General features: G+C 45.4%; 1 protein-coding gene across 3 annotated transcripts in view; it reads left to right on the forward strand.

The window, feature by feature from the left end:
• The window catches only part of LOC137372320 (receptor tyrosine-protein kinase erbB-4-like), a 1,059,900-nt gene that overhangs the window by 439,505 nt on the left and 596,198 nt on the right, over window positions 1-24,197 (forward strand). For all 3 annotated transcript variants that reach the window (XM_068036154.1, XM_068036155.1, XM_068036157.1), the window contains exon 3: window positions 5,002-5,188. In XM_068036154.1, coding sequence (XP_067892255.1) covers window positions 5,002-5,188 — 187 coding nt within the window. The remainder of the gene's footprint in view (window positions 1-5,001; window positions 5,189-24,197) is intronic.

The raw sequence follows: 24,197 nt of genomic DNA on the forward strand, positions 1-24,197 counted from the left end.
GCTGCACTTATGTCCTCTGTTTAAGATGTCTCCAACAGTGGTGATGTGCGTGCTAATGAGCCTGCAATCAGAGTCTGAACACTGGGGCACAAGTGAGCCCTGTGAAAGCACAGCAGTGAATGGTTTGCCACCTCGGTGCAATTAAATTGATGGCCTAAAGGAGCCTGTGTCGGCTCTTTGAACGAGCTATCCAATTATTCCCACGCCCCTGCTCTTTTCCCTTAGCTCTGGACATTTTTCCTTTTCAAGTATTTATCCAATTCCCTTTTGAAAGTTCCTATTGAATCTGATTTCACCACCCTTTCAGGCAGTGCGTTCCAGATCATAATAACTCACTGTGTAAAAAAAAAAAATCTCCTCCTATACCAACTAGCTTTTGTAATCATTATCTTAAATCTGTGTCTTCCGGTTACTAACCCTCCTGCCAATGGAAACAGTTTCTCCTTCCCCCACCATAATTTTGAATACCTCTATTAAATCTCCCCTTGACCTAATATAAAGAAAACGAGAGAAAGACTTATGTTTATATAGTACCTTTCACAACCTCAGGATGAGCCAAAGTCCTTTGCAGCCAATGAAGATCTTTTGAAGCGTAGTCACTGTTATAATGTGGAAACCAATTTGTGCACAGTAAGGTTCCACCCGAAAGCCTGCATCTTCGACAATGTAGCACTCCCTCTGTACTGCATTGGAAGCATCAGCCTCGATTTTGTACTCAAGTCTCTGGAGTAGGACTTGAACTTAGCATTTGCACCTCCAAGTCAGAAGATTGTATCTACTGAGCTCAGGTTAACACCATCTACGTGGCATAAGTGTCGGGTTGGATCGTGTTTTCGTGCTGGTGCAGTTAATAATTAAGCATTACCCCACTATCTTAGTGTGCCAGAGAAGCAACAACACCAGGTCCCCTGGAATTTGCAGGGCCCACCCTGAGCAGATGACGTCTCTCCAAATGCTAGCTGGTTTGAGGGGATGCATGCTTCTTGGATTAATCTCTTGGAAAGCACACTTAGACTGCCGTATCTTCCATTTATTTGTGACTGTGGAATTTTCAATAAATCTGTGCCCCAGTTATTTACCACATTTATTGACATTACCCAGCTGGATCATTTCAATAATAGTTGATGCGCAAAAGCGTCCCAGGGGCTAAAACCCCTGCGATTTGCAGATCTCCCAATGAACAACAGATGAGCTTTAAAATGTCCACCTCCATTTCATAATACTGCTGGCTAATATTAGTAGTGTAAGTGGCAGCTTCATTTCCAGGTGTGTAAAGTGAAGAGATTATCATTTGTCCTTTTGCTATGGAAGACTAGAAGCCCACCCCCAACTGCCCCTCCCCCGCCCCCATCGCACCCTGCCGCCCTCCCTCTCCATCAGTGGCAGACAAGAGCAGAGAAATGATTTACCGTGAGGGACTCTGAGGAATGCCTGAGCTGGGATGGGTCCTGTGCTGACAGTCTGTCACTGCAGTCTTTAGGCTGAAGTAAATAAACTGATTCACGGGTGAATATTTTTTTCATGTCTGACGGTGGCATTGTTCACTCGCAGCAACACACTTCAAAGGCTAGGCAGGAAATGCAGGCTTCAGAAAAAAAAAATGCAAGTTTGTTCTTCCAAAGAGACAAGTGGTGTTGTTTTGCAGCACTGTGCAGGGTTCACAAGATTATTTGGGGGATCTTTAGCAATCCAAAGTCACAGAAATGCTCAACTCCAGCATTTGGAAGGAATTGGAGATGACAGTTCCAGGACTATTCTGCTGTTAATGCAGATTTCTGAATTTCGTGCATTGTTACCCACTCTTTTGTACAATTGGGAGGACTTTGGGCAAATTATTTCTGTGTTGTTGTACTCAGTAGAGTTTTTGCTGTGTTGTTTTGATTCAACAAATGTTACTGAATAGCCACCTTGGTGACACCTTCACAACACACACATTTTGCATTGACCCAATGTGTTACATTTTTACTGAGAATACCTGGTCATAATCAGGTTATCCTCCACACAAACCTCACAGGCACTCACTGAGTATGCCTGGTTATAAAGCGAAGGGAATCCTCCTCAAGCAGACAACATCGCAAACCCCACAGATACTGGGCCCAAAATTCCTCGTGACCCCGGCAGGATCAGTAAATCTAAAATAAAAAGTAAATCTCTAGGACTCTGGGCCTCTTGCTCAGCCCGGAGCTCACCCATCGCGCTCAAATATATGGCCTTGCGTAGGCCGCTCCCACCTCCGATCATTGGGCCTACCGGTCGCCAGAGAAATGCTGGGGCCTCTTACAGGGCCAGGAGCAGGAAACCCCAGTTGAGGGAATCCCCACCCTCTTAGCATTGTTTACTTCGGAAGGGGAAGACTGAGGCCCTGCCCCTTATTAGGCAGTCAGGGAACTCCTGGAAACAGCGGAGACCCAGAACTATTTTGTCATTTTATTGGAGATTCTGCTGGAATGATGCCAAAAGACCAACAGATCTCCCAAGGAATTCCAGCCCCACTGCTGTTAGTCGCCAACACTGGCTAGCACCTTACACCAACCAATCGTCTAACATGGACTCCAATGTCTGTCCAGTTCAGCGAAGACCAGAAGCTAATGGGTTTGGGGAGTAGCAAAGATAGGCGGAATATTTTCTGAATGTCTGAATGCTCTTTAACGTGGACACTAACACTTTGGATCATATAGAGGTTGGAAAATATACCCCAAATAGTCTAACTGATGCCTCTTGTTGGAATGTACAGGACTGGAAAGGACTATTTTAGTCTGCTGAGATTTAACGTTTAATTTTGTGTATGTCCCTCCTGAACAATATCAAAATGACTGCAGATGTTCTATCTCCACTATCTCACTCTGAAGACATTCCTGTATTAAACACTCTCGGTGAGAAAGAGCTTCCTGGCATCAGTCCTGAACTTGCCTTTTACCGGTTGGCACCTATGTCCCTCTGTCCTGCAGCTGTGATATTTAGCAAGCTAAAGTTCTGCATTTACCCTTTCCACTGCACTAGATTTGTAAATAAAAAACCCTCTCATTTGCTTCCTTTCAAGCCTGAAGAGTCTGTTCCCTATCCTTCCCTCACTTCCTAGCAGCAAAGATATCATTAGGCATCCATACACGTACAATTGACAAGTGACATTGTGCACTGCTTGTGAACATTGACGATTGACAGACTAATTGGAGCATTTGGTATAACCACCCTCTCAGCTTGATTATTCTCAGTTCTATTTGTTTCACTGTGAGTTACAGGGGGAGCAAAAAAGATTTGTTTTTATGAAATAAATAGTCCTTCCATAACCCACAACAGACACTCAGCAAGAGAAGGATCACAATGTGTTCCTCCTGCTACGTATGCTTCTTTCTCCCTTTAACAGTTGATATCAGTAGTTAGGCTCAGTTGGTAGCACTTTCGCCTCTGGATCAGCAGATTGTGGGTTCACGTCCCAGTCCAGAGACGTGAGTTCAATATCTAGGCTGATCATGAATACACTGCTGTTTGGGGGAACTTGCTGTGCACAAATTGTCTGCCTCATTTCCTACATTACAACAGTGACTGTACTTCAAAGTGCTTTGGGGTGCCCTGAGAAAATGAAAGGTGTGACATAAATGCAAGCTTGTTATGTAAATCCTTTTGTGAGCTTATATATTTTACAATTGGCATTGATCCTATTCTTCATTGTCAACAATCGCAACCCAACAGGCCTGGGCATGTTTTAAAACGATCGAACATAGTAATCACCTCATCTAGCCCAAGGATAAATTTCTACAGAATTATTTTGGCGTGAGAGTTGTTTTTGTTTTCCTTTTAAACAAGAAAAGCACATTGAGAAATCAATGGAGCATATAAAGTCATGCTTTCCTCTCCTGCTAGCTTGGGAATCAACAGTAACCACACACCTCAGTAGCACTAAGTCACGGAAACTAGAGATTAAGTCGGGTCAGTTTATTAAACTATTCCAACTCCAGCTTCATCAACTCTCCTGAGTACTGAATTCACATTTCTCTAGCTTTTTGCCAAATATCATTGGAAAAGACCATGTGTCTGACTGCAGTTGTTCAAGGTATTTCCAGGTGTACAGGTCTAGGATGTAACACTTGACAGTGCCAACACATGAAGGAAGACTGTCGCTGGGTATGGGTTGCCTCTGTCCTGAAATGTTGCTTCATTGTGGTTCCTGAGAGGAAAGCAGAAATGCTCCCCTAGTGGCTGGACTTGGCACTGCAGCAATGCAGCATAATGCATAGGATCCAAAGGGACTGTGCAGCACATCGTAGTTGAGTTTATCCCTGTATCTGGGACAATCAAATCAAAACTATATTTCTATTATCAAAATAAATTGCATAGACGTGTTAATGTATGTTATTTGCTGTAGAGTTCGACCCCTCCTTTACTACTGTTTTCTCCCCTCCCTCTCTCCCGCCCTTCTCTTCCACTCTCCTCCCTTCCCCTCCGAGGCATTGACTCTATATTGGTATATAGGTCGCATGAACCTTTCATTCTCCACTATGTTACCTAAGTGACCATTCTTCAGGTGTGAATATAAACAGGCTATTTGACTGTCAGATGCTTCACAGCTGAGGCAATTCTGTCCTTGTTCAATGTTCACCCCTACACCCTCTCCCTAGCCCAGACCATCCCCTATTGCCACCCAGCTGACATTAGCTAACTCAGCACAGAGGAGGGGTTGAATCCACAATTCATCTGGTCTGTATGGCTCAGCTGGGCACTGCCCTAACCAGCTGAGCCTTCGGGTGAGCTTAGGAGGGAAGATCCTGGTTGATTTTACCTTCCCAAATTCCGGGTCCCTATTTGCAGCATCCCTATTGCCAGTGAACTGCACGTTTTTGTTTTCGAGGTTGGGACTGCCTGTCCTTGTCACCAGAGAGAGAGGCTGACACCCAAAGAGAGTTCCTACTCTCGGCATCTCCTGTTACTGTTTACGGTTGCAAAGATTGTGGGTGCTGATGGCTCATTTTCTGACCTAGCCCTGTGTGTTTTTTCAACCTCTAGTCCATTCGAGAAGTCACTGGATATATCCTGGCTGCCCTGAACCAGTTTGAATATCTGCCTTTGGAAAATCTAAGAATCATTCGTGGGACAAAGTTGTATGAAGAACGATACGCACTAACGATCCTGCTAAACTACAAGAAAGATGGGGCCTTTGGATTGAGGCAACTGGGTCTGCAAAACATGACAGGTAAGACCTATTGAGATATACAGAGCATTAATAATGGGCTTCTTTAGCTTGACACTCACTGCATTGATGCAGTACAGAGGAGAAAACTTTTCTCAGAGTCTTGGAATATTTTATAAGGCATACGTAGATAGATTCTTGATAAGCAAGGGGGTGGAAGGTTATCAGGGGTAGGTGGAAATGTGGAGTAATCAGTTCAGCCATGAACTTATTGAATGGCGGAGCAGGCTCGAAGGGCCGAGTGGCCTCCTCCTGCTCCTAATTCATATGTTTGTGTATGCTATACACAACTTGCCGCAGAAATCATACCGACTCCATGTTGCTGCAGTAGAAAGAGATTTAAGTAGGAATAGAGTGCAATGGTAAGAAAGTGATCCTCAACTTTCATAAAACACTGGTTAGAACTCTGCTAGTGTTCTGCCCACTTATGGACGCCACACTTTAGGAAGGGTGTCAAGGCCTTGGAGAGGGTGCAGAAGCGATTGACTAGAAAGGTACCAGGGCTGTGGGACTTCAGTTACATGGAGAGCCTAGATAATCTGGGATTGTTCTCCTTGGAGCAGGGAAGGTTAATGGGAGGGGGCGGGGCTTTGATAGAGGTGTTCAGATCATGAAGAGTTTTACTGGAATAAATAAGGAAAAGCTGTTTCTGCTAGCAGGAGGATCAGTAACTAGTACTAACATGACTGAAAGCTCCATCATTGATAGGATAGACTCCAACCAATGCTATTTATCTCACTGGTCTCCCACCTGACAGCTACATCAGCGAATGTGCTCGATTTCTATGTTCCTCATAGTGATCTGGAATGCACTGCCTGAAAGGGCGATGAAAGCAGATTCAATAGTAACTTTCAAAAGCTAATTGGATAAATAGTTGGAAAGGAAAAATTTGCATGGCTGTGGGGAAAGAGCAGGGGAGTGGGACTTAGTAGATAACTCTTTCAAAGAGCTAGCACAGGCACGATTGGGCCAAATGACCGGCACCTGCACTGTATCATTCTTTTAATGAAAACATAATTCTGGAATTGCGCAGAAGGTTCATCGTCATCTGAAAGAGAAAGATTGGCTAAAATCTTCAGTGTGTTGCTCCGTCACAACTCAAACATGTTGCAATGAAGAGCCTGCCTGGCATATTAGCCCAGTTGTGCAATATGCAATGGCTGCATGTGAGGCTCTGGCTGCAGCAGAGGACTTTGCAAAGTAAAGAAACCAACCCTGTTGTTTTTGTAAGGAATGCTGATATCCTTGCAAGAAGACGGCCATATCTCCAAGTTTGCCGATGACACAAAGATTGGTGGCATTTTAAGTAGTGTTGATGGGAGCGTAAAATTACAAAGAGGCATTGATCGATTAAGTGAATGGGTAAAACTGTGGCAGATGGACTTCATGGGCGTGAGGCCATCCGTTTTGGAGCAAAAAAAAAAGGATAGATCCGTGTATTTTTTAAATGGTGAAAAGCTAGGAGCAGTGGAGGTCCAAAGGGATTTAGGTGTCCATGTACATTGATCTCAGTAGTCAGATGCAAAAAAATAATTAAAAAGGCTAATTATCATCAAGGAAAGCTAGCCTTTATAACTAGAGGACTAGAATATAAAGGGGAGGAAGTTTTACTACAGCTTCACAAGGATCACGTCTTGAGTATTGTGTACAGTTCTGTGTACCACACTGTGGTCAGGATATATTGCCTTGGATGGAGTGCAGTGCAGAACATTACCAGAGCTCCAAGGGTTAGATTTTGAGGAGCGATTACATAAACCAGGTTTGTATCCTCTAGAATATAGAGGTTTACGGGGTGAGGTGATTGAAGATTTTAAGATTTTGAAAGGAATTGACAGGATAGATGGAAATAAACTTTTTCCACTGATGGGGGAGTATAGGAGGAGAGGGCATAACCTCAAAATCAGAGCCAGGTCGTTTAGGGTCGAAGTTAGGAAATATTTCTTTGCGCAAAAGACTGGTAGATGTGTGGAACTCTCTCTCATAAAAAGGAATAGATGCCAGCTCAAGTAATAATTTTAAATCTGTGATTGATTTTTGCCAGCTAAAGGTATTAAGGGATAGGGAGCCAAGATGGACATATGGAGTTAGATCACAGATCAGCCATGATCTAACTGAATGGTGAAAAAGGCTCAAGGAACTGAATAGCCTCCTTTTTGTTCCTATGTTTATATCTTATACCGATACCGGGCAAAACACCAAGGCCTTGAGATTGTACTGTGAAAATATTGACTTGCGTGCTCTCAGTCTCCGTTTGAAGTTCCTCTATCTTGTTATTTTATCGCTTATTTAAGTGAGTTGACATTTCCATCAAAAAAGCAGACAAGGAACTCCATAACAAAGTAATAAAACATTCGCACGCTAGTTTTCTCACAGCACCAGTTCAAGCTGTAAACTCGTAGAGGATATGAGTTTAAAGCGTTAAGTTATGAGGACAGGTTGCACAGGCGCGGCTCGTATTGCCTTGAATTTAGAAGGTTGAGGGGTGACCTAAATCGCGGTGTTTCAAATGATTAAATAACTCAATCGGGTAAATCCAAAGCAGCTTATAGCTTTGGTGAGGGTGTCCAGAACAAGGGGACACAATCATACCATTAGACTTCGACCGTTCAGGAGTGAAATCGGGGAGCACTTCTTCACACATGCAGACGTGGCGTCGTGACATTGCGTTATAACATCACGTGGTGACGATGAGGTTTTCTCTGATGTCACAACGGCATCAGCACAGCACACAAGGCAGCTCTGCCAGTGCTTTTACTGCTCACTGTACAACCAGCAGCTGCTGGGAAAACTCAGTGGGGGTTGGGGGGAGGATTGTCAGATTTACATTGCTGCGGCTGCCGAATGCCCATAAACATCTCTTCAGACAGCAGCGAAGTGTCCAGCTTGGGGAAAGTCGACTTCCAGAGGCCTCACATCAATTTCGAGACTTCTCACAAACACGCTGCCCCTTCTTACCCTTAGACATAAAATATTGTTTTAGCTGCTGGAAGGAGTGGCTGCAAGGCCACGGGTTAAACAGTTTCATCAAATCAATCTTGGAGTGAACTGGAAGGAGAGCAGTTTGCTTCTCATGGTAACGGCGTGATAAAATCCATCAGTGTGGAGGTCTGCATCGGAGAGCTGTTCGCAGAGGAGGGCTGGGATGGAGGGAGGTCGAAACAGCTCACCATCCAGAACAATTCGCAATTCATAAGGAAACAGGAAAGCATTGAAATAATCACCTGAGCATGCTTCGGTTTGATGAGTGTTTACAGGAATTTCAGTCCACTGACTCCCTGCGGCTGGAGGAGGATACATTGTGCACACAGCAGCACTATTGTTGAATACACACACGCCCTGACTCATCCATGTCATTCGATGGTACATTCTTAGTCGGGTTGAGTTACTACAAGCGTTTGTTTGTTACTTTCTTGTGAGTTAATCCAATTTGGAGCCATTATTCCACAGGACGCCAAGAAAGTAGAATGAGAGGACCGAAATGGAAACTGGTGAACAGGGAATTTAGAACTGGTACATTTGGTAGGACTTCTTTCCTCAAAGTGTGAAGAAACGTCATTATATTCTGTCAGGCCGGGTCGTAGAGAAAAAACACAGCCAGGGCTGTGGTGGGAAAGTGGAAGTATGCTTTTGATGGGCTGAATGGCCTTAACCCTTTCATGCGGGTTTCATCCATATGGCTTTTCCTATTCCTCAGCCATAGCTTCAGCAGGAACGCCGTAGAAATGGCGGTGATGCGGTGGAGTTGTGGCAGTGTCACAGCTGAGTTATGGCGGATGAGTGGCAGATTCCCCGTGGAAATTCAGTCATTCCCCCAGTGTATATCAAGCATGATAAAATAATCAAAGGACCGACATCCATGGCTCCAAAGTGCTGAGCATAGGAGCTGTAGGACTTGAGGCTACCCACCAACCCTGCTCCCCACCCCGCACAATTCTCTACTTGAGCCAAATCATTGGAGAGGCAAAACCAGCAGAAATCAGGCTGTTTTGCCCCAGTCTGTAGCACTACTTTTGATTGGGATGAGAAAGAAACAATATTCCTTTGAGTGACATCTAAAGAACAAATAAACATGGAGTCAATGGCAAGTGAACATGTGTCATAATAATACATCGATGATTACCTGGAATTACGTACTGCATTCTGACAGCCACCTAATATTTCAGCCTCAGCATTCTTGAAGGCACCGTTGGATATCACATACAATAACGCTCTTCTTGTTAAAATGCAATATGAGTAGCTTCAACAAATAGGGATAAATGGTAACCTTTAAAGAGTAGATAGAAGCGATACAATAAGCATTAGAGTATTCCTGACATGAACATCATGTGTTAACAGCAGATCTACACTCTAACAGAAGTCCAAGTTAATGAAAAGGTCCTTCTCATTAATACACGAACGATGCCGCATCCTCGTTAATTGGGTATGAAGAGTGGAGAAGGATCCTCCTGGCCGAACTCTGGCCTCCGCACCTGTAGGTCGTGCGTTCCTAGCTCCACTCCAGAGACCTGAGCAAAAATCTTGGTTGACACTCCGGTGCAGTACTGAGGGAGTGCTGCACTGTCGGAGGTGCTGTCTTTTAGATGACAGATTAATCAGAGGCTGTGTCTGCCCTCTCAGATGGATGTAAAAGATGCAATGGGACTATTTTGAAGCAGAGTAGGCATGTTCTCCCCGGTGACCTGGGTCGATATTTACCCTTTAACTTTCATCACTGAAAAAAATTATCTGGTCAGTGCCACGTTGCTGTTTATGGGAGCTTGCTGTGCGCACATTGGCTGTCCTGTTTCCTACATTACAACAGTGACTAGACTTCAAAAAGTACTTAATTGGTTGTGAAACACTTTGGGATGTCCTGAAGTCATGAAAGATCCTGTAGAAATGCAAGACTTTCCTGTCACTTGGAAGTTGATTTGTACAGAAGCTGAAAAAAATAGTTGACATGCACGTAAAATAGCGCCCGAGAGATATGTGGAGAGTGTCTGAAACAGTTATACTGCCACACCTCCACTCAGTTATTTCCACTCACCAAACACTAATTAAACTTCTATAATCTGTGTGCAGGCAAAAGTGTCACCCTGACATTTTAATAAAGGCAGTCATTCAGAGGAGTAAATTATCTGCTCGCGTCATTTGCCAAGACTGTGAAATATGAATTCCAGAACAAAAGATGAAATGCACAGGTTCACTGCACTTAGCAATAAAGGTGCGAGTGATTTAGAGACTTTGGGAACAATTTTATTCTCTCCCCCATGGTGAGTTTGGAGGCGGGGAGGGCACTTAATCGGGCGGGATGGTGGCAGGTGGGGACCCCGCCACGTTCCTGCCTACACCCCCGTTATGTCCGTGGCAGGTAGGCCCGTGGATGGCCTTCCCGACCGGCCACCAATTGAAGCCCTTAATGGTCAATTAACGCCCAATTAAGGGCCTCTTCCTGCCGCCACTGGTATTAACCCAGTGGCAGGTGGGGCTGTCGCCATCGGGGAGCACGACATGTCAACTCGTGCAGGGTTGCTAGTGCTCTCCCGGGGGGTGGGGGGGGTCCCTCGTTCAAAAGCACTCAGTGCCTGATTGAGAATCCCAGCATCAGGAAAAGGGGAGGGGGGCCTGTTGAGTGCACCCCCCTGTTCTTGCTGCTGACACCCCTACACCCCCTCACCCTGCAAAACCCCGCCAGCCATCACTTACCTCTAGCCTGGGTCACTCCATGATCCTGGGCGTCCGGTGGCTGTCATGCCGGCGACAGCCACCGCCTCCCTGGTGGTGCTGCTGATCGGTGACGAGGCCAGCAGCTCTTGGTAGACGGGACTTCCTGTCCCTGGGGTCCTGATCCCAGGAAGGGCCTGCCGATGGCCTCTCAAGTGCCTAATTGGCTTGTGATATAGCGGGTCTTCCCAAAGGAGGCAATGCAGGTCTCTCGCTGGCTCTCCAGCCAGCAGCTGAGACCCTGGTCCCCTCCATAAAATTCCCCCATTTGTATGCCGCCTTGCAGTAGAAAGATGCAATTTCCTCGTGCAATAAACTGGGGCGTGCCCGAGTCTAAAGTATACAATACTGCTCTCTTTCAGAATTCAACACAGTAACTAGTCCAGTCCCATTATGGAGGAGGCTGCCTTATGTCCCATTAGCTCTTGTGGTACCTGGTAGTGATGTGCAGTTTACACCTAATGGCTGGAATTTTACCTTAGGCGGACATGAGTTCGCCACCAACATAAAAGTCGCTGGCAAACCCGCTTCCGCCTAGCCCAGGGATCTGATCCACACTTTACGAGTCCCCGGGCTTTAATTGTTCAGAGGCGGGACTTCCACCCGCTTGAGGGAGGAATTCCCGCCTCATTGAGCTGCCGGCCAATCACTGGGCCGGCAGCTCTTAGTCCCAGCTGCGCCACTGGGAGCAGTGGCCACTGCTGGGACTGCAGCCCAGCCGAGGAAATGGAACCAGGAATGAGGTGAGTAAGGTTTGCCTCGCCGGTCACACCGGTCGTGGCCGGGTGAGACAAGGGTAGTTGTTTGTGGGGAAGGGGGAACGTCTTGGGTCCTGGGTTGGGAGGCGTGACCAGCCCTCAATTGGGCACCCTGTGACCGATTGTCAGGACACCCCCCCCCCCCGGGGCACGGAAAGGCCAGCAGCTCTCACTGGGCGGCCTTTCGCGTCTGCCGGATACACGCTTGCCATGGGTAAAATACCCATGGAGGCAGGCGAAGGCCTTTAAGTGGTTGTTAAGTGGCCACTTAAGGGCCTTGATTGGCCTGGAGTGGGCTGACCTTTACTTGCCCGCCCCCACCCCTCCCCGACCTCCGTAAAGTTGGCCGGAGGCGGGTGCGGGTCGGGATGACCTCCCGACGCCTCCCGCTCAATTTGACAGCACCCCCACACCACCATTCGGCTCGCTGGGATGGCATAAAATTCCGGCCAATGTTCTTCCCAGCAACAACGCCCCCCCCACTGAGAGAGTGCTGCACTGCCGGAAGTGCTGTCTCTGCCCTCTCAGGTGGATGTCAAGATCCTGTGGGAATATTTCACGCAAGAGCAGGGCAGTTGTCCCCGGTGCTCCAGCCAATATTTATCACTCAACCAGCATCACTGAAAACAAGATTACCTGGTCATTGTCACATTGCTCTTTATATGATGCCCAGTCCAATCCCTGGTCTGCACTGAATTCATTGATTAGAGCAAGGCAGTGTTAGGGGCTGTACAACTGATCTCAGTACTCCTGGCCTAGGGAGAAGAAAATTAGTTCCCTTTGTTGACTGCTATCTAGCAACTTCTGGGTATGTTTATATAGTTTATAATCAGGTAAAGACAGAAACTTAGACGTGAATGCTCCCTTTGTTCAATAGCCTGTTGGCATTGAAGGGCTAGTAATGAAGCCCTGTGTGTTGCTGGGGGGGGGGGGAGCACAGAGAGAACGGGCATTGAAAATAAAGGGCAGCCGTGCCCAATTCTTTTCTGAAAGTGCCATTCCTGAAGCTGGACAATTGCTCAGATGCTCCAGCCGCACAACTGAATGATATACGTATCTTGAATGAAAGTGAGGAAGCTCATGAGTCTAATGCACTGCTTGCGTGCTGGCTCTTATTGCCCTTAACCTGCATTGAGGCAATTAGTGGACATTACCTCAACGCACAAGTACCCTGAGCACATCGAGTGCTCCGCCCTGTCACTGTGTTATGAGCCCCTCATTGTCCTAATGGTGTCTAACGAATCCTATTACGGCAAGGAGTCATAACACCCAAGGCGGAGGGAAGAGAATTGTCGGAAATGCACCTTTCTTTTTAGTTAATCAAAATTGCACAGTAACTGCTAAACTGAATGGCAGATCATTCAACAACAATAACTTGAATTTATATAGCACCTTTAACTTAGTAAAACATCACAGGAGGGTTAGAGTCATAGAGAGATACAGCACCGAAACAGGCCCTTCGGCCCACCGAGTCCGCCCCGACCATCAACCACCCATTTATACCAATCCTACATTAATCCCATTTTCCCTCTCACGTCCCCACCTTCCCTCAATTCCCCTACCACCTACCTACACTAGGGGCAATTATTTTTTTTAAACAATGGGCAATTTACCTAACAACCCGCAAGTCTTTGGCACGTGGGAGGAAACCGGAGCACCCGGAGGAAACCCACGCGGTCACAGGGAGAACTTGCAAACTCCGCACAGGCAGTACCCAGAATCGAACCCGGCTCGCTGGAACTGTGAGGCTGCGGTGCTAACCACTGGGCCAAAATTTGACACTGAGTCCCATAAGGAGATATTAAGAAGGAGACCAAAAGCTTGGTAAAGAGGTAGGTTTTAAGGAGTATCTTAAAGGAGGAGAAAGAAGTAGAGAGATTTAGGGAGCGAATTCCGGAGCTTGGGGGCCTTGGCAGCTAAAGGTGCAGCCGGTAATCGCAGAGCAATTAAAATTGAGATGCTCAAGAGGCCTGAATTAGAGGAGCGCAGTTATCGCGGAGGGCTGGAGGAGGTTGCAGAGATAGGGAGGGGTGAGGCCATGGAGGAATTTGAAAACAAGATTGAGAATTTTAAAACTTAACCATTCATTTATTCATGTCATATGTTGTTATATAACAATGGTAAATTATCAGTAAATACATTTATTTTTCACCGCTTATTTCATAGATTTAATTCACATTTTTGTCCGAATCAATAAATCTTTAGTGTGATGGGGAGAGTGTACTTTCTCAGAATAGTTGATGGAAAAGTACCTTGAAGAGCTCACTGTCAGTAGCTCATCAACACAGAAGCAGATTTGACACTGGGGCCTGTGATTCGAGCCCTGGTCCTGTTATACTTGTCAAACTCCACACACAGGACCCTTTCATTTCCGAAAATAAAAGATAACGCTGGAAACACTCAGCAGGTCAGGCAGTATCTGTGGAGAGAGAAACAGAGTAACGTTTCAGGTCACTGAAAGGTCACTGACCCGAAACATTGGGCTGCATTTTGTGAGCCCACCGCCGAAATCGGTGGCTGGCAAAAAGAAATGGTGGGCCACACGCCAAATAGCCGCGGCGATTCCGATCCCTCCTTCCCGCCCAGAGGCCAGTTGAGGCCCGTAGGTGGCCTATTAATGGCCACTTGAGGGGCTCTTCCTGCCATTGCTGGGATTCAACCAGCAGCGGTGGAGGGGTGCCTCTGCCACGCAGGGACGTCGTGTAGTAAAACAAGTCGACCTCCCTGCTGGCCTGGGGGGTGGGGGGGTGGTGGTGGTAGGGTGGTGGGTTTGGGGGCCCTCCTCCATGGGCAATCAATGGCGGGCCCCCGCTGGGAAAACCTGCAACTCCCTGAATCACTCTCCCACTGCACTTAATGCCCACTCTCCCACTGCCGCTCACCTATGATTGGCCAGCAGCTCTTGGAAGCAGGATCCCTGTCTTTAAAGGGACAGTGATCCCGGCATCATGGAATCGCTCCGGGGAGGCTCCAGCTGGTCGAGGTGGGATTTTCCCATCCATTTCGGCTCGATGCCAGGAACCCTACCTTGGGCACATCATCCGGCCCAAGATGTGTCTGTGTGTGAGAGAGTTTGTGTGAGATTATTTGTGTGAGAGAGAGTATATAAGATCATAAGAAATAGGAGCAGGAGTAGGCCATTTAACCCCTCGAGCCTGCTCTGCGATTCAATAAGATCATGACTGATCTGATTGTGGCCTCAACTCTACTCTCCTACTGATTCCCTTATAGATCAAAAATCTGTCTAACTCAGCCTTGAATATATTCAATGACCCAGCCTCTACTGTTCTCTGGGGAGAGAGTTCCAAAGATTAACACCCTCAGAGTGTGTGTGTGTGTGTGTGTGTGTGAGAATATGTGTATGTGAGAGTGTGTGAGTCTCTGCATATTTGTGTGTGTGTCTGTGTGTTTGAGAGAGTGTGTGTGTCTGTGTGTGTGTTTGTGAGAGTGTGAGCCTGTGTATGTGAATGTGTGTGACAGAGAGAGTGTGTGTGTGTGTGTGAGAGAGTGTGTGGGCGTGTGAGAGTGTGCACATGAGAGTGTGTGTGTGTGCCTCTGCGTTTGCGTGCGCATGTGAGAGTGCGCACGTGTGTGTGTTTGTGAGAGCGTGTGTGTGCATGTGAGTGTGTATGTGAGAGGTTGTGTCTGTGCGTGCGTGTATGTGTGTTTTGATTGCACCTCAACTGCAGGCTGGAGATATGTACTGAAGCTTCGAGCTGTTGGCAACTTTTTTGTGAGTCAGTAAGAGAAAGACTGGCATTTCAGTGGGCTGACAACCACAGCTGGCTGCTTCCTTCCTTCATAAGTGCTCCCAAGTGTCACCTCCCACTGGGAGTGCTGGAACGTATACGTGCCCTCCAATGGATCACTTTGCAAGTGCAGTGATTACTTTTATGTCGATGTCTAAGGCAGCCCTTTTTGAACACAGCAAGATCCCACAACAGTCATCCGATGAATAGCCAGATAATCCGTTTCTAAATGGTGGTGCTTGAAGGAGAATTGTTGCAAGTTGCAAGAACAAAATGAGGACCTATAGTATGAGAACTGTTTGGCAAGGCAGTTGAAAAAAATCTCAGTCTTGTCAACCTAGTTCATGGTACAAGTATATTGGCACTTCTGCACAATAGGCCAAAAGTTTCCATGAAAGCCAGATGCCAAGTTACAAGAGGTGCACAGTGGCAGCTTATTTCTAGTTGCGGAGCCTGTGTTGCTTTCTTGAGGAAAAGCTTGCCTACGCATCAGCAGGACAGAGAGCAGCAGGGTCTCAGCAGCTGTTGAGAGCCCGGGTGAGAGAGAAAGAGAAAGAGAGAGAGAGAGAGAGATTGGCACCAGCTTTGCTGACTCTGCCAATTTGTTACAAACAGGCAGCAATTTCAATGTGGACAAGACTTTGTGCAGATTGGCACCCGTGTCAATGGGACATTCCGAGATAAAACTGTTGTTCATATCTGATTCTCACTAACTTCACCTTAATTCAAAAAGTTCAGCAAAGCATCTAAAACCACGATCTCAGGCAGCATGTAAACTGAGGCCTGATGGGCAACTTTGGTTGTAATATGCTTAGAGTAGTTAAATGGAGGGTCTTAGTGAATGCAAATAAATGAAAATGAATTATTAATTTGCCCAGTTTCTTCTATTTTACTCCGCTCCTGAGGGCGTAGACTCTCATTGGGGTATGAGTCTCACAGGCACTGTGACATCCCTCTTGTACTGCACGAGTGTGGCCATTCTTCAGGTGTGTGTCCAGCCACTGAATGGCAGTCAGCTTCGGTTCAGTGGTAGCAATCTTGCCTCTGAGAAGGTTGTGCGTTGAAGACCCACCCTGGAGACTTAAGAACAGCAAGTCTAGCCTGACGCTCCAGTGCAGTGCTGAGGGAGTGCGACACTGTCGGAGGTGTTGTCTTTTGGATGAGATGTTAAGCAAAGGCGCTGTTTGCCCCTTCAAGTGAAGTTAAAAGATCCGGTGAAATTATTTTGAAGAGCGGGTGAGTTTTTTTTGCAGTTCGCTGGCCAGCATTTATCGTTGAAGCAATATCACTAAAACTGGTCATTATCACATTGCTGTTTATGGGAGTTTGCAGTGTGCAGAATGGCTGCCACATTTCCCATAATAAAACAGGGCTTACACTTCAAAAACACTTCATTAGCTGTGAAGCACTTTAGAATGTTCTATAAGTGCGATATAAATGCAAGTTCTTTTTTATCGTTCTGTTTTTCTTTTGCATCTCTTTCTTTCTCATCTCTCTCTCTTTATCTTTCTCTCTCTCACACACACAGACCAAGCTCGATCCCAGTTTTAGCTTCGTGATGCCGTCCAGGCAGACGAGTTTAAGATCTGGTTATCGGGGCAAATTGTTTCCTTTCTGAGGTTCACACACATGCATTTCCAGAGTGTGCTGCTGGATAATGATCAGGAACAAAAAGTGCTGTCCCTGGCAGAGATCAGCTAACACAACTCAGACAGGCACGTGTTGATCTACATTGTTCAGTGTTACTCCAGGCAGTGCCAACACTGCTCACTGCCAAACACTCAGGCCTAATAGATAGACATGGGATAGGGTTCATGTTATCATCTGCTCCTCCCTTTGTCAAGTAACAAGGCACTAAACAGGCGTTTAGTGCGCCCTGCAAGTAGGGAGGGAAAAATTTAGAGACCCACTCTTGGCCACCCCCTGGTGGCCAACTTCGGGACATTGGCTGTGAGCTGACAATATTGTAAGTCATTCCTCACCCGGTACAAACAACACAGCATTGACGGTGAGCACAAACGTTGGTTTGCTTTTCATAAGTAAAGGCAGGCTTGTATTTATATAACGTTTTCATGACCTCAGGATGTCCCAAAGGGCTTTACAGCCAATGAAGTAATTCAGAAGTGTAGGAACTGCGCTCCCTAATTTGTGCCAGCACTGATAAATGACCGTGGGGTTTTTTAAATGATGTTGAGATATAAATATTGGCCCTGGACACTGGGGAGAACTCCCCTGCCTGACTTCAAGATAGAGCCAGGGGAGCTTCTCTGTTTACCTGAGAGGGCAGGCAAGGCCTCAGATATCATGTTATATCTGATGGATGGCACCTCAAACAGTGTAGCATTCCTTCATTTCTGTACTGAAATATCACTCTCTAGAGTGGGACTTGAACTCTCAGCCTCCTGATTCAGAAAACAAGGGAAGAGTGCTGCTTAAAGAGCCACAGCTGAAACCTAAGTCAGGGGAGTAGAGTCTAGGCTTAGCTTTGTCATGCTGCTAATTCTCTTGCCTGCCCTGCCCACAACTGGGTCATAATGCTGTGAAAGAAACAATCAAGTTTGTCTTTTGCCTGGGTTTCACAGCTTTCAAATTGACAGAGAAAATAGTTGAGTGCTCAGGGACTTAGTAAGGGATAGCCTCACTGTGTCTTTAAATAGTCCGGGTCTCATTTTTCAGTGCTCTTGCCAGCTGGATTGTGAGCTCCAAGTGTGCCATAATGTTCATTAAATAACATGAGCCAGATTAAACTGATAGTTTCGGTCAGAAAAAAAAGAAGCAAATCAAATAAATGACGGTATAAAGAGATTGTTCTTTTCTTAATCTGGATGGACGGGCTCCTTGAACCCGTTGACCTTAAATATTTTTAAATCTGCCATTTAGTTTGTAGTACGTCAAGGGACATCACATAAACAGGGCACTTGTCTGATTGTTAGAGGCTTGCGGGTTCATGTTCCACAGCAGCAACATCATTGGTGCATCTCTGTTCTTCTCTCCCAGTAGTGACTTCTCTCATGTTTTGAAATTTTAATTACGGGAGGGCCCAAGAACCAGATGCAAACGTCAAGCAGATCTTAGCCATGTGACACATGGCAGGAGGGTAGGTAGGGTTGCCAACTCTGCTTGGATGTAATCCTGGAGGTTTCATCCTATGACCTCCCACGCTAACCAGTCCACCCCACTTAAACAGTTATTTTTATTTGGTATCCTTCTCCAATATTTTTACAACAAATAAACAAAAATACATTTTTTTTTCCTGATGCTCCGAAGATTTTTCTTCCTGGCTGTTTGCAGCAGTGTCCTGGAAATGAATCTTTGATTCCAGGAAACTTCAGATCAGTCCAGGAAGGTTGGCAATCCTAAGAGTAGGGTAGCTACTCATCTAGTTTCGAATGTTGTGGGGCAGCTGCCCAATAATTTGGATAATTGAAAACCGGATGATAAAAGATTTGTTAATGAATGAATTTTTTTTTTAAATTGCCCAATGGGTTTGTAACCTGACATTTGTTTATGCTGGTGAAGGAATTCACACCCTTGTCTCTAAGGGAACAGTGCTGCACCAGCGGGATGATTGGTTCAAGGTGAAGTTGACGTTGCAAGTCCTGTCCCATCATATCTCTGTCCCTGCCGCACTTTGCCCAGGTTTTGACTCGGAAAACAGGTGAGAGTTTTATCTTATGAAGAAAGATTGAACAGGTTGGGCCTTTACCCATTGGAGTTTAGAAGAATGAGAGGTGATCTTATTGAAACATATAAGATCCTGAGCGAACTTGATAGACTAGGAGGATGTTTCCTCTGGTGGGGAGACTGGAACTAGGGGACACAATTTAAGAATAAGAGGGTTCCCTTTTAAGACGGCGATGAGGAGAATTTTTTTTCTCAAAGGCTCATTCATCAGTGGAATTCTCCTCTCCAGAAAGCAGTGGAGGCGGGTCATTGAATTTATTCAAGACTGAGTTAGATAGATTTTTGATAGACGAGAGAGTCAAGGGTTATGAGGGGCAGAGAGGAAAATGGAGTTGAGACCACAATCAGATCAGCCATGATCTTCTCGAATGGCGGAGCAGGCTTGAAGGGCCGAATGGCCTACTTCTGATCCTAAGTCTTATGTTCCCACATGAGAGACAGGTAGATTGTTCTGAGACATCTGCAATGCTGCACCAACCGAGCTGCAGAGGCCTTCCCTTCAACTTTGGCCTCTCACTTCCTGCCAGTGTCTCGCGCATGAATGAACACTCACAGAAAAATGTATCAAACATATTTCAGTCAGTTTTTATCAAAATTGGCAAAAAAGCAAAAGTGATCTTAATTTTTACTGTACATTTACTAAGGTGACTCAGTAAACAGCACAGTAACTGCATTCTTAATTAGCAAACAAGCAACTTTCTGGGTGTATTTGACCCCTTATTCGAGGTAGAATTTAATATCTCAAGTGTAACTTTGTGAAGATCCACCATTTTTTGACCACGCACTAACTATAATCTGTAATGATGCTTTATGATGAGAACACCACCTGGATATTAGCAATGGGAAAGGTTGCACTGATGCAAGCAACAGTAGCACGGGCGAAAGGAGTGGAGGCGGGAACATGGGGAGAAACCAGTTGGAAAGAAGAAAGGAAAACCGCTCTGGGCCTGAGACAAAAATGGAAATTGCAGGTAATACACAGCCACTGAATAGGAATGAACAAGACAAAGGGAGAGAACAGGTAGCAGTTAGGAGTGCTGATTCCTGTCACAAAGGGACAATTAATGAGCACAATGGCTTGTGAATAATTCTTTATATTTCAAAGTTGGATCTTAATCTTTTCACCAATTTCCTCCACTTGCTCAATCGTCACCCTGCTGTTCTTTTGCAATTCATACAACACAATCTCAGGTACACTGGCACAGGAAAGCAATAATGGGGGGGGGGGGGGCAAAAGCAACTTGCATTTATATGGCATCTTTAACATCTGAAGCCATTTTAAAGGAGCATTATCTAATAAAATTTAACATCGAGCCACATAGAGATTTTAGGACAAGTGACCAGCTTGGTCAAAGAGGTAGGTGTTAAGGAAGCTCTTAAGGAGAGAAAATTAGTGCATCACATCAAAAAGAGAAAGATTCAATATTTCAGTCACACCATTAGAGCAGAAAGTAGACAGAAACAGTTATTGGAAGGAAAACGTAGGAGAGGGAAGCAGAGAAGAAAATGGATGACAGAAATAATGGACTGGATGCAGCTGACATCTGCGGAATGTGTAAGGGCTGCACAGGACAGTCAACCTTCTGGGAAGATGACACCAATGAATGAATGAAAGAAGGAGAGAGAGGTGGAAAGGTGCAAAGGCTTAGGGAGAGAATTCCAGAGCTTAGGGCCTTGGTAGCAGAAAGCACGGCAGCCAATGGTGAGGCAATGGAAATTGGGGATACGCAAGAGATCAAAATTGGAGGGACACCGAGTTGTTGGAGGGTTGTAGAGCTGGAGGAGGTTGTAGGGATGGGGGGAGAGGCCATTGAGGGATTTGAAAACAAGAATGAGAATTTTAAAATCAAGGTAAAATTAATTGATTCATTCAGTTGTGGAGATAAATCTTCTCTCTAATATATATTTACACTTTCATGACACTGTGACTCAATATTGTCAGACTTACTCCCACAGCTTACTTTGCTGTTGTTGTTAAAACAGCATCGCACTATCATTCTAAAAATATCACTGCCATAGATAGTTAACGGGGAATGTCAGCTGTCCGGAGGTTACTCAAACACAGCCCCTATCTTCCCGTTAAATCATAGTCCCTTTTGTTTTGCCCATTAAGCAATCCTTTAAAATTGTTTTCATCCATTTTACAGCTGAACGGAATAAATCTAAAAGTTAATTAAACCGGCTCTCTAACATTCCCAGCGGGAGTGGGGCCGACCAGCACTCCAGGGGAGGAGTCAGGCAAGTTGACAGTTGGCATCGCACGACAGGCAGAACAAGAGGAAAATTCACGGAGCAGAAGTGTCATGCCAAAGGAAAACCCGGGGCACAGACTGAAGCCAGGGAATCGCTGTCAACCTGTATTTGAAGTCCAGTTTACCTTCTGATTGCTTCAGATGATTAACTTCTGTTGCTGACTTCCCCTGAGCAACATTGTGTATGGCTCAGTAGGCAGCCTATTGTATTCAGAATGCCCATGTTGTTTACTGGAGCCTGCTGAGTGGCTGCCAACTCGCTTCAGAGTGGGCGATCAATAGCAGGACTGTTAATAATGAAGGCAGTCCGCTGATTTTATTAACAGCAACCCTCCGAGCATTGAATTTAATTTTGCTCAGTTGCTTAGGAGCCTGCGTCAGACTTATTCTAGCGAACATCCCATCATCTTTAGTTCAGGAGTTTCCCAGTGCCCTAAGTCCTAGTGCGCCGTGTTCCATTTCAAAGTCATAGCTCGTATAGACAAGAGTATATTTTGAGGGGAGGGTTCAGGGGTGGGGGCGGATTATTGTTTCTGCTGGGTGGAATTGCAAGTAAAAGGATTCATGACATATCGCTCTCTGGCCCAGCAGACTGGGTTCCAAGAGGCTAACCCAATCAGAGGTTCACATAGTAATTGATGCTCAGTAAAGCTTGCGGCACAGTTCTTTAACAGAATTGTTGGCCGGAATTTTATGGCCCCCCCCCCAACGAGCGGGCTGGTGGTGGTTGGGGTGGGGGTAACATTGAGTGGGAGTTGTGAGGGGGGGGCGGGCGCGTTCCCAAACCCCTCCCACCCCTGCTGCAATTTTATGCGGGCAGCGGCTGTGAGAAATGGCCCGCCCGCTCCAAGCCAATCAAGGCCCTTAAGTGGCCAATTAACTACCACTTAAGGGCCTCCTCCCACCACCGCGGGTATTTTACTCTTGGCGGCCGGATGGCAAAGGCCCCAAGAACCCTGCCTGGTAGAACCAGGCAGCCTTCTTGCGGGCTGGAAGGGGCCCTGCTGATCGGGCACCCTGTACTCCATGGAAGGCCGCCCCTGAAGCCCCAACTGCCCGCAACGCACTCCATTCCCTCCCCCCTCCCTTGCCTCGCCTGGGTCTGGCCTATTGTCCCCGGCGAGGCTGTAAAAACGTATCTGAGTTCCAGGGTCATCCTTCCTTTTGCCTCCAATGGCTGGGTCTAGTAACAGCAGTGGCCACCGGCTCCCGGTGGCGCTGCTGGGACTAAGAGCTGCCAGCCCACTGATGGGCCGGCAGATCCATTAGGTGGGACTTCCTGCCTCAGCAAGTTGGAAATCCTGCCCAAGACCAATTAAGGGCCTGGGGAGCGAAAACTCCTGGCCTTGCTCCCCCAGTCCGGTGGAGGTGGGCTCACCCCCGACTTTTCAGCCAGTGTGTGGGACCTCCCTCCCAATGTAAAATTATAGCCATTACCTTTTCTCCAGAATGTTACATTTTGACAACATGGCAGTTGTTGGAGGATGCAGTGATATGAGTTTGTTTGCACAGTTCTGCACACTAATGCATTACTGCAACAGGAATGCTACTCGTGTTCTTGTCAAACTACATTATGTTGTGGTATGGTACTCAGGTAGTGTTACCATTGTGTTATAATAGTATTCGGATGGTGTTGAAGTTGTGTTACAATACTATGAAGATAGTGCTGCAGTTATGTAGTGTCGTGACAGTTTTACAGTTGAGGTACACTAGTAATAAAACAATGCACAGTTGAGTTACAATAGAATTAAGGCTATTTTACAGTTATGTTACAATAATATTAAGACTTTGGTCCAGTTGTGTTACAATAGCATTAATATAATGTTCCAGTTGTGTTAAATTAGTATTAAGATGCTGTTAGTGTTGTGTTATAGTTGCATTAACACAGGGTTACAGTTGTGTTACAATAGTATTAAAATGGAGTTACGATTTGTGTTAAAATAGTATTAAGATGGTCTTACAATTGTGCTATAATATGGTTAAGCAAGTGTTACTATTCTGTTACAATTGTATTCAGAGCGTGATACAGTTGTGTTACAATAATATAAAGACATTGTTACAGTTATTTTCCAGTTGTGTTAAGACAGTGTTCCAGTTGTGTTCAGTTGTATTAAGACAGTGTTACCATTGTGTTACAATACTATTAAGGCAGTTTTACAGTTGTGATAAATTAGTCTGAAGACAGAGTTAGAGTTGTATTACATTATTATAATGGCAGTGTTAAAATTGGCTTACAATAGTATTAAGATGGTTTTTAGTTACGTTACCATATTTTTCAGTAAACTGTTACACTTGTGTTATCGATGTATTATGACAGTATTACAGTTGTGCTGCATTAATATTAAGATACTGCTACAGTTGTGTTACAATAGTATTAAGGTGGTGTTACAGTTCTGCTACAATATGAATAACCCAGTGTTGTTCTTGTGTTCCAGTAGTATTTGTTTGTTACAGTTGTGCTATAATATTAAGAGAGTGTTACAGTTATACTACAATAGTGTTAAGGCAGTGTTACAATGGTGTTACAGTATTGTAACAAGTGTTACAGTCTCATTACAGCAGTATTAAGACAAGGTCACTTGTGTTACAGTGGTGTGAAGACAATGATACAGTTGTGTTATAATCGTGTTATAATAGTGTTGTAGTTGAGCTACAATAGTATACAATAGTATTACACTTGTGTTGGAATAGTTTTTTGACAGTATTACACTTGTGTTACAATATTGACGGTAGAGTTACAGTTAAGTTACAATAGTGTTCCAGCTGTTTTACAACAGAGTTTAGACTATGATACTTTTATTACACAACTGTATTAACACAGAGTTCCAGTTGTGTTCTAGTAGTAAGACATTATTAGAGTTATGTG

This window comes from Heterodontus francisci, chromosome 7 (genome assembly GCF_036365525.1).
Source record: "Heterodontus francisci isolate sHetFra1 chromosome 7, sHetFra1.hap1, whole genome shotgun sequence".
NCBI lineage: Eukaryota > Metazoa > Chordata > Chondrichthyes > Heterodontiformes > Heterodontidae > Heterodontus > Heterodontus francisci.